This window comes from Panulirus ornatus, chromosome 35 (assembly GCF_036320965.1).
Source record: "Panulirus ornatus isolate Po-2019 chromosome 35, ASM3632096v1, whole genome shotgun sequence".
In the NCBI taxonomy this organism is placed as follows: Eukaryota; Metazoa; Arthropoda; class Malacostraca; order Decapoda; family Palinuridae; genus Panulirus; species Panulirus ornatus.
The window spans coordinates 11527969-11545648 of NC_092258.1; the positions used below are offsets into that span (position 1 = coordinate 11527969).

Sequence of the window (17680 nt, forward strand, 5' to 3'; positions counted from 1 at the left end):
AGTCCTGGTTCTGCTCATTGATAGCAGTAACCCCCTTTATTCCACATCAATGCAATGCATTCTATCCCATGCACACTCATCTGGAAGTGGAGATGGCAGCAAATGAAACCATGGAAGCAGTTGTGAATCATAGGCTGGGGGAGGGGGTGAAAGTTATGGGAGCACTGAAGAATGTGTGGAATGAGAGGCTGTTATCAAGGAGGATGAAAATGGGTATGTTTGAAGGTATAGTAGTTTCCAACAGTGTTATATGGATGCAATACATGGGCTGTTGAAGAGGAGTGCGAAGGAAGGAGGATGTTTTGGAAATGAAATGTCTGAGGACAGTAAGCTGAGATGGTTTGATTAAGTAATGAAGGTTGAGAGTTTGGAAAGGGATATGGTAATAAGAGTGGCTGAGAGAGGAGAGAATGTGCAGAAATGGTGCGGTTATATGGAGAGGTTGACAAAGTGGATAAACCTGTCGGAAGTGGAGGGGAAAAGAAGAGGGAGATCAAACTGGAGGTGGTAGGATGGAGTTAAAAAATTTTGAATGCTCAGGGCCTGAACATGCAGATGAAAGACATGCACAAGACAGCTGGAGGAAACCACAGAAAGATTCGTGGGAAATGGTTGTGGATAAGGGACTTTGGTTTTGGTGCATTACACACAAGAAAATGGATATGAGAAAATGGGGCCTTTTCTTTGTTGCTGGTGCTAGCTTGCTAACACAGAAAATGGTAAAGTATAATATATATTATCCCTGGGGATAGGGGAGAAAGAATACTTCCCACGTATTCCCTGCGTGTCGTACAAGGTGACTTATAGGGGAGGGAGCGGGGGGCTGGAAATCCTCCCCTCTCGTTTTTTTGTAATTTTCCAAAAGAAGGAACAGAGAACGAGGCCAGGTGGATATTCCCTCAGAGGCCCAGTCCTTTGTTCTTAACACTACCTTGCTAACGTGGGAAATGGCGAATAGTTTGAAAGAAAAAGAAATTTTTTTTTTTTTTTTTTTTTTTTTTTTTTTTTTTGTCGGTCTCAAACGTTTGCGAGGTAGAGCAAAGAAACAGACGAAAGAAATGGCCCAACCCACCCCCATACACGTATATACATACATCCACACACGCAAATATACATACCTACACAGCTTTCCATGGTTTACCCCAGACGCTTCATATGCCCTGATTCAATCCACTGACAGCACGTCAACCCGAGTATACCACATCGATCCATTTCACTCTATTCCTTGCCCTCCTTTCACCCTCCTGCATGTTCAGGCCCCGATCACACAACATCTTTTTCACTCTGTCTTTCCACCTCCAATTTGGTCTCCCACTTCTTCTCGTTCCCTCCACCTCCGACACACACACACACACACACACACACACATATATATATATATATATATATATATATATACATATATATTTTTTTTTTCTTTTAAACTATCCGCCATTTCCCGCATTAGCGAGGTAGTGTTAAGAACAGAGGACTGGGCCTTTGTGGAATATCCTCACCTGGCCCCCCTCTGTTCCTTCTTTTGGAAAATTAAAAAAAAGAAAAAAAAAAATGAGAGGGGAGGATTTCCAGCCTCCCGCTCCCTCCCCTTTTAGTCGCCTTCTACGACACGCAGGGAATACGTGGGAAGTATTCTTTCTCCCCTATCCCCAGGGATAATATATATATATATATATATATATATATATATATATATATATATATATAGGTACAGTAGGGTTGAGGGTCAAGTCAATTGGGAGGTGAGTTTGAATGGTGAGAGGCTGGAGGAAGTGAAGTGTTTTAGATATCTGGGAGTGGATCTGTCAGCGGATGGAACCATGGAAGCGGAAGTGGATCATAGGGTGGGGGAGGGGGCGAAAATTTTGGGAGCCTTGAAAAATGTGTGGAAGTCGAGAACATTATCCCGGAAAGCAAAAATGGGTATGTTTGAAGGAATAGTAGTTCCAACAATGTTGTATGGTTGCGAGGCGTGGGCTATGGATAGAGTTGTGCGTAGGAGGATGGATGTGCTGGAAATGAGATGTTTGAGGACAATGTGTGGTGTGAGGTGGTTTGATCGAGTAAGTAACGTAAGGGTAAGAGAGATGTGTGGAAATAAAAAGAGCGTGGTTGAGAGAGCAGAAGAGGGTGTTTTGAAGTGGTTTGGGCACATGGAGAGAATGAGTGAGGAAAGATTGACCAAGAGGATATATGTGTCGGAGGTGGAGGGAACGAGGAGAAGAGGGAGACCAAATTGGAGGTGGAAAGATGGAGTGAAAAGGATTTTGTGTGATCGGGGCCTGAACATGCAGGAGGGTGAAAGGAGGGCAAGGAATAGAGTGAATTGGAGCGATGTGGTATACAGGGGTTGACGTGCTGTCAGTGGATTGAATCAAGGCATGTGAAGCGTCTGGGGTAAACCATGGAAAGCTGTGTAGGTATGTATATTTGCGTGTGTGGACGTGTGTATGTACATGTGTATGGGGGGGGGTTGGGCCATTTCTTTCGTCTGTTTCCTTGCGCTACCTCGCAAACGCGGGAGACAGCGACAAAGTATAAAAAAAAAAAAAAAAAAAAAAAAAAAATATATATATATATATATATATATATATACTGCCTGCCAATGAAATATGTGTGAATCCGGAGCAATTATATTGACACAAATCACTTTACTCCACCTTGAATAGAGTTGATGTATGCCAGTAAAATTGGTGCCCACTAACGAGCAGTGGGCATCCCACATGAGCCCACCTCGGCTGCAGTTTAGCTGTTATAAAAGGTGGGAATGTTTTGCCATGCTCCCCACTTAGGCCTGAGATTTTTTTCCTCTCTCCTTTTCGTACTTGTATCACCTTCTGTGGTTGTTATAAGTCAACTTATGTGTGAGAAAATAATTCTATAGTTGCACAAGAGAAATGTGCTTTTCAAGGAAATTTTTAACATTACTGGTGTGACCAGAGCAACAATAGGTGAAGAAATTTAATGATAGGGTTAACACCAATACACCAACCCATATGAAATGCCCTAGAAAGGCCAGAAAAACCTCCCCTTAAATTCATAATGTTCATAAACGTCAAATGGATGTAGATCCATGCTTGAGTGCATAAGAAGCAAGAGAAAAAATCCTATACTGCTCAGTAATGTGTCAGTAAGGGTGGTGCAGCACCACTTACAAGACCTTAAGTACCAGAGCTGCAGGCTATGTCTCAAAATGCTCAAAACCCTTCGGTACCTAAGGAAAGTCGATTATTCCAAGAAATATATGGTGTGGGATACAACTAAGTTCAGAAGTGTCTTGTGGAGTGATGAGTCCACCTTTTCTGTGGAAGGTGTCCTTGGTGGGCCTGTGCACAGTCAACCAGGCTGTGATCCATTCGACCCCAAATACATTGCCATCATAGTGATGTTCCCTGCTTCACCTATAGGATGGGATTATTTTAGTTATTATGGTGTTGGGGACCTTATAATGTAGCAAAAGAATGAAACTATGAACAGACATAGTTACTTTAAGCAATTGTGTGACTATCTTCCAGATTCGTTCGACAAGTGTGAAGCCAAAATGTTTGTGCAGGATGGGACTCCCTGCCACACAGCCAAACTAGTCACTGACTTGGCTTGAGCACTGTGCAGTGGAGTTTTTTAATGACTGGCCCAGAATTTAATCAGATATGAATCCAGTAGGAAACTTGTGGGCATTTATGAAAATGAAGTTACATATCTACATACTAGGGATACTTCATGCAAAGATGGCCCCTAAATGAATTCAAAACGTTGTTGATTAAGTTCCTGGTAATTTCAAGGAGTGTATAAAGAGGAAAGGGAAACCAATAAAGTATTAGTTGGTAGTAAACAAACAGCTTTCATGTTTTTGTTTCATGGTTATCCTTAATGGTTGTGCTGCAGCTCTTTCACGCTTACATATATGTTTTTAATGTATTCATTATTATCTGAAGATGAATTTCTATGAAAGAATCCTGGTGTTACCCACTATCTTTCTAAAGGTACCTGCAGCCCAAGATTGCACTACTTCCAGAAACAGGGAACTATAGACTCCTTTGGAGTGGAGTTCTTTGACAAGACTGTACTCTCATTGATACAGACTTTCCAAAGGTGACTTTTCACTCATAGTGTAACATCAAGCAGGTGAAATCTGGTAACATATATATGTGTATATATATATATATATATATATATATATATATATATATATATATATATATATAGATAGATAGATAGATAGATAGATAGATAATAGATAGATTCTATATTTCATTATGAAATTTTTTCTCTAGAACCATGGTGTATTTCAGAAATTTATGCATCTACCTTTTTATATATGGTATACCTTTGTATTTTATGTAGTATGTATTTCAAAGCAAAACCTTCGTTTATTGTTACAATTTTATGAATATATATATTTCTTTTCTTTCATACTATTCGCCATTTCCCACGTTAGCGAGGTAGCATTAAGAACAGAGGACTGGGCTTTTGAGGGAATATCCTCATCTGGCCCCCTTCTCTGTTCCTTCTTTGGGGGGGGAAAAAAAAAACGGGAGGATTTCCAGCCCCCTGCTCCCTTCCCTTTTAGTCGCCTTCTACGACACGCAGGGAATACATGGGAAGTATTCTTTCTCCCCTATCCCCAGTGATAATATATATATATATATATATATATATATATATGTGTGTGTGTGTGTGTGTGTGTGTGTGTATATTTTTTTTTCATACTATTCGCCATATCCTGCATTGGCAAGGTAGCATTAAGAACAGAGGACTGAGCCTTTGAGGGAAATCCTCATTTGGCCCCCTTCTCTGTTCCTCCTTTTGGAAAATTAAAAATGAGAGGGGAGGATTTCCTGCCCCGTTTCCTCCCCTTTTAGTTGCCTTCTATGACATGCAGGGAATACGTGGGAAGTATTCTTTCTCCCCTATCCCCAGGGAGGGGCAAGTATGCAGTCTGTTATGGATGAGAGAGCATGGGAAGTGGGTCAGTTGTTGTTCGCTGATGATACAGCGTTGGTGGCTGATTCATGTGAGAAACTGCAGAAGCTGGTGACTGAATTTGGCAAAGTGTATGAAAGAAGAAAGTTGAGAGTAAATGTGAATAAGAGCAAGGTTATTAGGTACAGTAGGGTTGAAGGTCAAGTCAATTGGGAGGTAAGTTTGAATGGAGAAAAACTGGAGGAAGTAAAGTGTTTTAGATATCTGGGAGTGGATCTGGCAGCAGATGGAACCATGGAAGCGGAAGTGAATCATAGGGTGGAGGATGGGGCGAAAATTCTGAGAGCCTTAAAGAATGTGTGGAAGTCGAGAACATTATCTTGGAAAGCAAAAATGGGTATGTTTGAAGGAATAGTGGTTCCAACAATGTTGTATGGTTGCGAGGCATGAGCTATGGATAGAGTTGTGCAGAGAAGGGTGAATACGCTGGAAATGAGATGTTTGAGGACAATTTGTTGTGTGAGGTGGTTGGATCGAGTAAGTAATAACAGGGTAAGAGAGATGTGTGGTAATAAAAAGAGTGTGGTTGAGAGAGCAGAAGAGGGTGTTTTGAAATGGTTTGGTCACATGGAGAGAATGAGTGAGGAAAGATTGACCAAGAGGATATATGTGTCAGAGGTGGAGGGAACGAGGAGAAGTGGGAGACCGAATTGGAGGTGGAAAGATGGAGTGAAAAAGATTTTGAGTGATCGGGGCCTGAACATGCAGGAGGGTGAAAGGCGTGCGAGGAATAGAGTGAATTGGAACGATGTGGTATACTGGGGTCAACGTGCTGTCAATGGATTGAATCAGGGCATGTGAAGCGTCTGGGGTAAACCATGGAAAGTTCTGTGGGGCCTGGATGTGGAAAGGGAGCTGTGGTTTCGGGCATTACTGCATGACAGCTAGAGACTGAGTGTGAACGAATGGGGCCTTTGTTGTCTTTTCCTAGCGATACCTTGCACACATGAGGGGGGAGGGGGATATTATTCCATGTGTGGCGAGGTGGCGATGGGAATGAATAAAGGCAGACAGTGTGAATTGTGTGCATGTGTATATATGTATTATGTCTGTGTGTGTATATATATGTGTACATTGAGATGTATGGGTATGTGTATTTGCGTGTGTGGACGTGTATGTATATACATGTGCATGGGGGTGGGTTGGGCCATTTCTTTCGTCTGTTTCCTTGCGCTACCTCGCAAACGCGGGAGACAGTAACAAAGCAAAATAATAATAATAAAAATATATAAACTGAACTGTTTTTCTGTAACTAGGTTGTATTTGAGAAATTTACACTGACAGTTTTAAATGTATACCTTTGAAGTTTTTGCTATGTGTATTTCATAGGGAATTGACTTCACCCATAGCATTTGTGTTATATATCAAAATTTTTTGTTTGTATTAAAATATTTTTTACCAGAATGTTTGATCAGTCTACATATTTAACCTTTCTGAATAGGTTCATTAACTCTAGAACTTTTATAAAGACTTGTCAATAAATATCTACCCTGTGTAGCCTTGAAAAGGAGGTATGTTTCATAATGTGATGAAGGTGAAGGCTGTGCCATATTTATTAAAGAAGAATATCTTGTAGCAAAACTACCAAGAAAATCTATATCTACTGCAGTATTCAAGCTGCAACTAAATAAAGTGAACAATTTCCTGAAAAAATCTACAACCTAATTCAGTTCCAAGAGTGTTCTGTAAGCCATATATCACACTCTAGGCTCCAATGCATCCTGTAGTTTAAAAGGTCCAAGACTGGATTGTAAGAATCACCTCAAAGCATAATAATGTAGAAATTTCTAGTCTTCTTGGCTTGTTAATTTCAAGGAAGAGAGGAAAGTGATTGGTTCTCAGTGAATGTAGGTTTGCGGCAGGGGTGTGTGATGTCTCCATGGTTGTTTAATTTGTTTATGGATGGGGTTGTTAGGGAGGTAAATGCAAGAGTCTTGGAAAGAGGGGCAAGTATGAAGTCTGTTGGGGATGAGAGAGCTTGGGAAGTGAGTCAGTTGTTGTTCGCTGATGATACAGCGCTGGTGGCGGATTCATGTGAGAAACTGCAGAAGCTGGTGACGGAGTTTGGTAAAGTGTGTGGAAGAAGAAAGTTAAGAGTAAATGTGAATAAGAGCAAGGTTATTAGGTACAGTAGGGTTGAGGGTCAAGTCAATTGGGAGGTGAGTTTGAATGGAGAAAAACTGGAGGAAGTGAAGTGTTTTAGATATCTGGGAGTGGATCTGTCAGCGGATGGAACCATGGAAGCGGAAGTGGATCATAGGGTGGGGGAGGGGGCGAAAATTTTGGGAGCCTTGAAAAATGTGTGGAAGTCGAGAACATTATCCCGGAAAGCAAAAATGGGTATGTTTGAAGGAATAGTGGTTCCAACAATGTTGTATGGTTGCGAGGCGTGGGCTATGGATAGAGTTGTGCGCAGGAGGATGGATGTGCTGGAAATGAGATGTTTGAGGACAATGTGTGGTGTGAGGTGGTTTGATCGAGTAAGTAACGTAAGGGTAAGAGAGATGTGTGGAAATAAAAAGAGCGTGGTTGAGAGAGCAGAAGAGGGTGTTTTGAAATGGTTTGGGGACATGGAGAGAATGAGTGAGGAAAGATTGACCAAGAGGATATATGTGTCGGAGGTGGAGGGAACGAGGAGAAGAGGGAGACCAAATTGGAGGTGGAAAGATGGAGTGAAAAGGATTTTGTGTGATCGGGGCCTGAACACGCAGGAGGGTGAAAGGAGGGCAAGGAATAGAGTGAATTGGAGCGATGTGGTATACAGGGGTTGACGTGCTGTCAGTGGATTGAATCAAGGCATGTGAAGCGTCCGGGGTAAACCATGGAAAGCTGTGTAGGTATGTATATTTGCATGTGTGGACGTGTGTATGTACATGTGTATGGGGGGGTTGGGCCATTTCTTTCGTCTGTTTCCTTGCGCTACCTCGCAAACGCGGGAGACAGCGACAAAGTATAAAAAAAAAAAAAAAAAAAATTAGATATAAATGGTAGGGTAGAGGAGCTTCGGAAGCCCAAAAGAATATCAAACTACAGAGTATAAAGAAAGGCACTTAAGTATTGCATTCCTCTTTGAACAGGAACTGCTAGTTTAAGACAACCTTTTGCTGAGTGAGAATCAGTCATACTTTGTACTTCGATGACTCATGATCATTTAATGAAGAGGAAACCTGCCCCAGTACGACATCTGCAACTGCAACAAAATCATGAAATTGTACTAACAGAATGCCCAAATTATAGAAGTTTCAGAATTGAAAATGAAATATATAATAATAGAAGGAATAAAAGAGCTGGAGAAATTTGAGACTATGTTTATGTGAACACATGTATGAATTGTTTTAAGGATGCCAAAATATATAATTTTGTGTAAATAGTTTTTAGGCCTAAATTTTAGATATTGTTTTTCATGCTAAAAAAAAATATATATATATATATATATATATATATGAATAACTATTTTAACACTTTACAAACTCCACTAAATATCACTAGAAAAAGATGGAAGTATTTGCTGTAGGCTAAGAAGAAACTGAAATTGTGCCTTGCACTGTTTATTGTTTTTGTTGTTAAATAAATGTTGAACTTCAGAGAAAGAACCTTATAGTACCACTTGAGATTCAGCATTTGTTTCTCCTTGCCGAGATTTGTGAAGATGGTAAGGTCATCTTGAATCATAGAATATTTCTAAAACTCTTCTGTCCAAGTATGAGTTACTTGTGATAGATGCTACAGAAAGGAAGATATCTTTGTCCAAAGGATTTCTTCTGTTTACTTGTTGCAGGTAAATACTAGTAAGGTGAATATTTTCTTGGAAGTTTAGGGATAGAATTTTTTCATGCGTAAAAATACATGCTGGAAACCCCCACTTTTTTCTTTTTTTTAATACCTGTTCACTGTTAGCAAGATAGCACCAGGGACAGAGGACTGAAACATCCTCTCATGCCTCCTTCCTTTATTCCTATTCTTGGAAAAAAAGCATAGGAGAGGATGATATCCAGCCCCTTGTTCCTGCCTCTCATAGTCACTTTTTGTAACACACAGGTGATGTGGATAGTATTCCTTCTCACCTGTTCCTAGGGAAAAAGAAACCCCACAAATTCAAATCAAACTTGGGACACACATATTTATTAATGTGAAAAGTTCATCTTGAAAACTGAATATTTTCCCTTTTCATCTAAAATACACTACGTAACATTACAGTGGTCATATGTTCATGTTTGATGTTAATATATGGTCTGTACAAGGTCTTCTGTACAGTGACATTTCATTTATTCAGTTTAATTTTTGGTAAGGCATGGGAACATGTGAATTTAATGTGCTGTACCAGTAAAAATGGATCAATCATTCAAAAACCAAAACTTATACCTTGCTCCATCAAATGCTTGTCTTCCTCCCTTAATCTAAAATCTTCCTTTCATTACAGTCCCTTCTAAGGCCCTTGTTTAGATGCCTCATTTAACTAAGTTTTTCATTGTTCTCTTTTTTTTTTCTTTTCTTTCCTCCACCTTTTCCCATTTTCAAAGTTCACTAACCTTAGGCAGTCACATGGTTGGAAAGCAAGGCCACAAGAGCAACTGCTAAAGATTTAGGAATCTCTACAGGCTGCCTTATATATCTAGAAAGATGTATGGGTTGAATAACCAAATGACATAAATCAAGCAAGAAGCTTAAAAAAAATGTAAATACTTTATTAGTATGAGAGTGGTGGATGAATGAAATATACTGAAGGAGGATGTGGTGAATACAGACAGCATACAGAAGTTTAAAATGTTTTATGATAGCAGAGAATGTCCAGGAGATGGCACCTCTTGACAGTAAAACTCCCTCCCCTCAATACAAAAAATAGTTAAATAATTAAACCACAGCACCACACCATCCACATGTCGAACGATTACACTGATGGAGGTGAATAAATATAGGTTTCAATGTAAATGAGCACCCTGATCAACAAAAGTTGTGGCCAGGAACTGTTTTGGTAAAGGTTGGGCAAGATCCAGGGCCATGACTAAGGAACTGGTGGCATCTTAACTCAAAAACAATGAAGAGATGACTAAACTGGCGCAAAATTCCTTATACCCTCAACTCATTGACAAATAGTTGCTAGAATTTTAATCTGTAGTTCCCTGATTCCTGAATTCTAGCACAGAAACTGTCAAAATCTTCTAAGAAGTTTTTTTTGGTAGCAACCACAGTTTTTCTTTATTGATACACACTGATCTCTGCCATATGCTTATCCAAAGTGTGAAAATATCCAGCTCACCCTAATCTTAAGCTTTTGTATGAACAGTTAACTACTAACTATTATGGCTTCCCAGTTCTGTAATATCCGTAATACTTAATCTGTATATTTTAAGCCAAATGGATGTCTACATTCATAAACCATTATTTATTTATTTACACTATATATGATATATAATATATACTTCATTTATTTATTATACTTTGTCGCTGTCTCCCGCGTTAGCGAAGTAGTGCAAGGAAACAGACGAAATAATGGCCCAACCCACCCACATACACATGTATACACATACACATCCACACACGCACATATGCATACCTATACATCTCAACATATACATATATATACACTTACAGACATATACATATATACACATGTACATAATCATAGTCTGCCCTTATTCATTCCCGTTGCCACCCCGCCACACATGAAATGACAACCCCCTCCCCCTACATGTGCGCAAGGTAGCACCAGGAAAAGACAACAAAGGCCACATTCGTTAACACTCAGTCTCTAGCTGTCATGTATAATGCACCAAAACCACAGCTCCCTTTCCACATCCAAGCCCCATAGAACTTTCCATGGTTTACCCCTGACACTTTACATACCGTGGTTCAATCCAGTGACAGCACGTTGACCCCACTATACCACATCTTTCCAATTCACTCTATTCCTTGCATGCCTTTCACCCTCCTGCATGTTCAGGCCCCGGTCACTCAGAATCTTTTTCACTCCATCTTTCCACTTTCAATTTGGTCTCCCACTTCTCCTCGTTCCCTCCACCTCTGACACATACATCCTCTTTGTCAATCTTTCCTCACTCATTCTCTCCATGTGACCAAACCATTTCAAAACACCCTCTTCTGCTCTCTCAACCACACTCTTTTTATTACCACACATCTCTCTTACTCTTTCATTACTTACTCGATCAAACCACCTCACACCACATATTGTCCTCAAACATCTCATTTCCAGCACATCCACCATCCTCCGCACAACTCTATCTATAGCCCACGCCTCGCAATCATATACCATTGTTGGAACCACTGTTCCTTCAAACGTAACCATTTTTGCTTTCGAAGATAACGTTCTCGACTTCCACACATTTTTCAACGCTCCCAGAACTTTCGCCCCCTCCCCCACCCTATGATTCACTTCCGCTGCCAAATCCACTCCCAGATATCTAAAACACTTCACTTCCTCCAGTTTTTCTCCATTCAAACTTACCTCCCAATTGACTTGTCCCTCAACTCTACTGTAGCTAATAACCTTGCTTTTATTCTTGGGTAACACCAAGACCTGTGGGTATGTAAAACCACTGTGACTAATATATGATAAAACAACTAAATGTATGAAACATTCAGAAGCCTTTTAAGACCCATCATCACACATTGGGACTCCCTGTCAAGTCTCCCTAAATCTCGCCCTAACTCAAATGATGTTTCCTTCCAACCACAATCCTGCACCTCCAGTAGCAGCCACTTGCCTGGACCACATCAACTTTGTACATAACCTAGTAAGGCACTATTGTAAATCATACTTCCTTATCCCTCTCAGTGCCATCACCAAACATAATTGAACCATAAGACTCAAAGAACACCGGTAAACTGGTGGTGACCCCTGGAGTTGCCTGAGAGACTTTCAGACACGTTCACACAAAGCCAAATGTCAACCTTCCTTTCATGATCCTGTTACCATCATTCATCCAGCAGCATTCCATACCTGTTCTACCCTCTTGTCCTGTTGCCAGGTCGAGCCAACCAGCTGCATCATCTAACTCGACACCATCTATAATAAAGAAAGAATAACATCATTCACAGGGTAGCACACATGACAATGAAATATAACAAGCAACTGCCCTGACCTCCCAATGGATAAGCTATTGACCATCTACCAGCATAAGAAATGAGGTCAAACTGCTATTTCCAACCTTAACAAGCTAGCTACTACCTTAATGATATAAAGTCAGCCAATCTGAAATGTTTTCAATTCCATAGAGGAACAGTTTCTCACACGAATTACCCTCATTACCTGAGCTGGCTGCCCCGGGGAATTGGATCACTGAAGACAAAGTTAGGCAGTCAGCTTGCCTCATACCATAAGCACACTAGTAAACGAAGTCTTGGCCGTGTAACACCAGACTCTTACAAGCCCTGTCAGGTGTCCAACTTTGAGAGGACTTGCGTGGGCCATCCACCCGTCTTGAGAAATAGTTGGAAACTAGGGACCAGTGGCCACACCCACGGCGCTCTTGCAGCACAAAAAGCAGCCGCCACGTACTTAGGTAGGATCTCAGCACATGCCTCCAGCAGAAGCTTCGCAAGGACTTGGTAACAACAAACCTCTTTTACGGGGTCTTTTGTGACATCCTGCATCTGCACAGCACCTCAGGACTCCTGCCAAGATTGTCTCCTTATATCTCGTCCTATCTTGCTTGACCTCTCTCTTTTACCATAATTCTGCACTCCCAATAGCCCTTGCCCTGGGCCCCACCATCTCTATATATAACACAACAGAGCACTGATGCTGTTACTCATGGTTCCGTATCCCTCTCACAGTTCTAGCATCAAATATAACGGGCATGGATATTCTCACCATTTTCGTGAGTCTTATAAAACCTACTGGGTGTTCCTGCCAACCCAAATGGCAGGACATTGTACTCATAAAAAGCAGAGCCAATGGAAAAGACTTCCCACTTGCCCTACTCCTTCAGTAACACCACCCTGAAAACAATGCCACTGACTCATCACATCTAGTAATAGCATTCAACGTTCTTTGATATTGACACTAATTTCCCCTTACAGATTTCAGCACTAGAACCGTTGGTGATGATCATGGAGAGCAAGATGTCATAAATTTTCTGGCTACCATGGCAAATACCCTCGACCTAAACATTTACCCTCAAACTGTTAAGCCTCCAGGATGGTTGTTTGAATAGTTGCTACATCACCAGTCCCAGTTGCGATGTCAAAGGTGCTGCCTGTTCTTCCCATGTCATACTTGTGCTGGCTCACAATTAACTCCTTTTGATGCAAGCGTATTTTAAAGCTTTCCATATCTCCCTGCTACACAGCTTTCGGCTTAGATAACGCTAGACTAAGATTTGTGGCCTCGCTCGACTTAACTGTCCTACCTAGCATTCTCCTGACGCTTTACGATTTAAAGCCACCGGATGATGGCCACACCTGCGTTTAATCAACGAACAATGCCACTTCACCTTCTGCCCTCTCAACGACTGAGCTCAAAGCAATCACAGACTCCATGCACAGAAAATATCTCGGAGTTAACGAGGCATCACATCTGTTGGCTTTAAAAGCGACATAGACGTAGGCGGCAATCACCACTCTCTGACGCCTCAAAAATTATTAACAGGGCTTATTCTCATTTCATCAGTTGTCCAACAATGCGACCGCTGTGTCTTTCCAAACACAACACTTGGTGTGTGAAATCCTGACTTTCCCTGTAGCTAATTCAACCACGATGCATTTAACGAAATCCCTGTAGTTCGTGGTAAGTCCTCCCCATTCATTACTAGATCCATACGAACTGTCTTGACCTACCTCATCAGACATGTGTGCATGTCCAATTGTCTGGCCAACTGCTGCACCACAACACTTATTAGTGCCCCCGGGGGTTGCAAAAGTGCCGTAAACTCCCTCTTATGGCATTCGACTTCGATAACACAGCGGTTGATGTCTCATCGCTTCACTTACCCTGACAGATTTCTCCGTTTCCCAGATCCCTAAAACTTAAATAACTGCTTCAGAAGGTGAGGGCTTCCGCACCGTAAGCAAGCTAGTCTCCCTTTGCATTCTTTAAACGTATACAACAACTCTTATGGTTCACCGGAGTCTTGTTATTTAGTGTCACATTGGATCTGCAAGAGCATCCCTTTACTCCACCACTATTATCTTACCTAGCTTCTTAATTCTGCATTACCTGGTTTCTCAAGTCTTGTTTCCCTAGCCATTTCCCCATCAACATGGCGAAACGCTTGGAATTCCATCAATTCCCTATTAAGAATTCTTGTCATTAACTCCTCACCAATCCATGACCTAAAAAAAAAAAAAAGACTGCATCCGCTGGGAGGTTAAAACAGTAACCAAGCAAAGCATAGTGTCTGTGCTCCTGGCACCCTAGCTCTTGGTTTCTCAATGAACATTACTGTAGTCATGTAATTTGCCAAAAGTGATCTCTAACATGCGAAACCTCTTGCATGATGCACCATCTTAAACCCTCTGGATCTCGCCCAAACGTTGCCTAAAACACGGTTACATGGGGCGTACTTATGGCAAGTTATCATCTGATAAGGAATATTTACCTCTAACTGTTGTCAGTAATCAATCACTCTAACTGACTCCAAAACATTTCTATCTTGAAGAAAAAAATAAACATAACGAAACTAATATTCATGAAACTCACGTGACGTTCCCTGGCCGCCAATAAGGTTACGTAACCCGGGTCGCCAACATCATTTCGATATAGAAGGCAAAATACACCATCCTTTTTCCATATTTGTCTGCCGTTTCCCGCGTTAGTGAGGTCGCACCAGGAATGGACGAAGAAAAACTACCTTCGCTCATATCCATTCTCTAAATATCATGCCCAAAACCACAGGCCCCTATCCACAACCAGACCTTACAGACCTCTCCATAGTTTCCCCCTGCTGCTTCACATGCCTTGGTTCAGCCCACTGACAGCATGTCATCCCCTGTATAACACACCTTTAGAATTCATTCTAGTCCGTGCACGCCTTTCACCCTCCTGCGTGTTCGGGCCCCGATCACCCAACATCTTTTTCACATCATCCTTCCATATCCAATTTGGTCTCCCCCGTCTCCTCGGTCCTTCCATTTCTGATACATACGTATATCCACTTTGTCATTTGGAGACATATCGTGGTAGGCTTGCTCAAACCCTTCACCTTGTTGCCCTGAGGCTGACCCAGTTACCTCCAAGGTGGAGGATTACATCTGACGCGTAAATCACTACGTATCGTCTCTTACGCATCACTTGGGCCAACAGGGATACGTTACAGAAACTCTTTGATCAAATAACTATTTACATACATATAAGTACGAGCTTTGAGGAATGCAGATGGAAATTGTGACAAGTAACACCCGAACATGTCAGCATCAGCTCAACATTGATCATAACAATGGATGTGTATACAAAATAACAGGATGTGAGGTGTCTGCACGCTCCTACAGCGTGAGGCCCTCAAACTACCATCTACAAACTCTTTCTATAGTTGTTTCTGGCACAACACAAATTCCATTACAACAAATAACATTCACAATTCAAAATATTAAGGAATGTTTCTTGAACCGGTACCTGTTTCCGAGTAATCCTGACTTCAGAAACCGTTTTCAAAAGCCAAGTTCAAGAGAGACCTTACGACCCGTATTTAGGTAAGGTCCCTCAGTAACTTTCGTGGTTGAAATCTTACGTTAGGTCCTATGACCTTAAAAAGGGCCAAACCTAACTTACGACCGGACAGAGGCTCTAAACTATGAATCAAAACACTCAAACCAGGAATTTAACCCAAGACTTAACGTGCTAATCTAAGGACTTTACCTAGGACTTGATTTAACCTAATCTATATATCTATAAATGGGGAGCCATAACCAAAGAAATTTGCTTTGGAAATGACCAAAGAACATAACTTAGGTCCAAATCTATGAATTCAACTCAACCTAGAAACCTATCATATCGTAAAGCTTAGCTAAAGATCTTACCAAGGAACCCAACTTAGCCTCAGACCTAACTCAACTTACGCTCAGCGTACCATAAGGTAAAACTGGGTATATTTTTCCCGTTCCATTTCGTTTCTAGAAGTAAGATAAATCAACTTAAGACCTGCTATACCCGCCAATTCACAGATCTTAGATACATTTTTTTTTTTTTTGTTTTCATTATCACGCCTCCGAGTCGAACCCATGCCACCGACAACGGTAGTGATTCACAAAGCTATTAATTTCTTACTAGTTGTACATATTGAGGACTTTTGTTTTGTATGAAGGTGGATAATGATAGCTTTTATGGATATTTCTATTCTGAACCATTTCGTTTGAAAGTGGGTGTCCTGTTGAGAAGTCGAAACTTCTTTTCTCCTCAACAGTTGCTTCGTTTATACAAAGGATTGATTCGCCCTTGTACGAAGTACTGCTCACACATCTGGGTTGGTTCTAGCTTACTTGACAGAGTTGAATCGAAAGTAGTCCGGCTAATAAACTGTCCCAGGCTAACTTCCAAACTATATCCTCTTGCCCAACGCCGCAATGTTGGTTCACTTTCCCATGGGTATTACTCTGGTTCTTGCTCCCGAGAGCTGACTGCTTGTGTACCCCCACCACTAACTAGACCACGCAATACTCGGCAAGCTGCCATCGGCAACTCAAAAAGGGTGTTCCGTTTTGACAACTTTCCCTTCACTCTACCGTCTCATGTCTTTCCCAATAACTATAACCTGGCACATTTTAAAAGACAGGTTTTTCCTTTCCTCTAAAATTCGTAAATACTTTCCCTTGTCTTTTCTTTTCCCCGTTTCATTATTTTTTTTCTTATTTCACTTAAGGCCCAGCCTTGATGTGACTTTTCTCCGTGACTAGAGCCTTCAACATGAAAAAAAATATTCCTACCCACAACATACGACAAAGGGCTGAAACCCGTTCGCGTGATCGAATCATCGATTCTTTATTTATAGTTTCTGATTCTTTACGTAAAATTTCGACTGATGTTAACCTGTATTTCATTTAGTTATAAAGGGGCGAGATTATATGATCCTATTAACAGGGGGATGCAACTCCCTTCTTTAAACGAGTGATGATCAATTATTTGAGTTAAGAAGGAGGGAGGGGATGCCATCTACTTCATTCCTCCCACACCCCTCCCTCAGTTAACAGTACATTTTGAAATGAATACCGATTATAATGCATGTTTAGGAATTCCAGTTACGAATTGCAGTTACGAATCAGACTAGTTATGGTGCATTAACTGTGACCAGAAAAAAAAAGGACGAGTTAAAGAGTAAAATGTAAATGACAGACAAGTTACAGCTGCGAAATCAGTGCCAGTTTCGGTGCACTGTGTAAACCCTCAGCGAGCATCCCTTTCCCTTACGTAATATCACGTCGACTTATGAACTGACTTTTGAGATGTGTAATATGGGCCGCACATGGCGCCCTCGGTCCGGTGGTGTCGCTCGGGCAACGTCCCACCTCACCCCTCTCTAATCTACGTGGTTTGATATCCGTTCTCAGAAACATCCGGACCAGAAGGCAGGTGCACCTGGCGTACCGATTAGCCAAGTTCTTCGGTATTACTTGTGTCCATGACCCTTGTATCAATTAAGGCTTACGTTTCAGTTTAAGGTTGACGGCTAGAAATGTTTCGATGTCGGGCTTCCGCTATCATCTCAAGACATCTACGGCAACAAGGCCTGCACAAGCAGTTCGCGTATGC

At 41.3% G+C, this 17680-nt stretch overlaps 1 protein-coding gene across 1 annotated transcript in view; it reads right to left on the reverse strand.

Moving 5' to 3' along the window:
- The window catches only part of LOC139760141 (uncharacterized), a 95664-nt gene that overhangs the window by 41769 nt on the left and 36215 nt on the right, over positions 1–17680 (reverse strand). Inside the window, exon 4 of the mRNA XM_071683034.1 lies at positions 11939–12004. Within this exon, the coding sequence (XP_071539135.1) occupies positions 11986–12004 (19 nt within the window). The 3' untranslated portion in view covers positions 11939–11985. The remainder of the gene's footprint in view (positions 1–11938; positions 12005–17680) is intronic.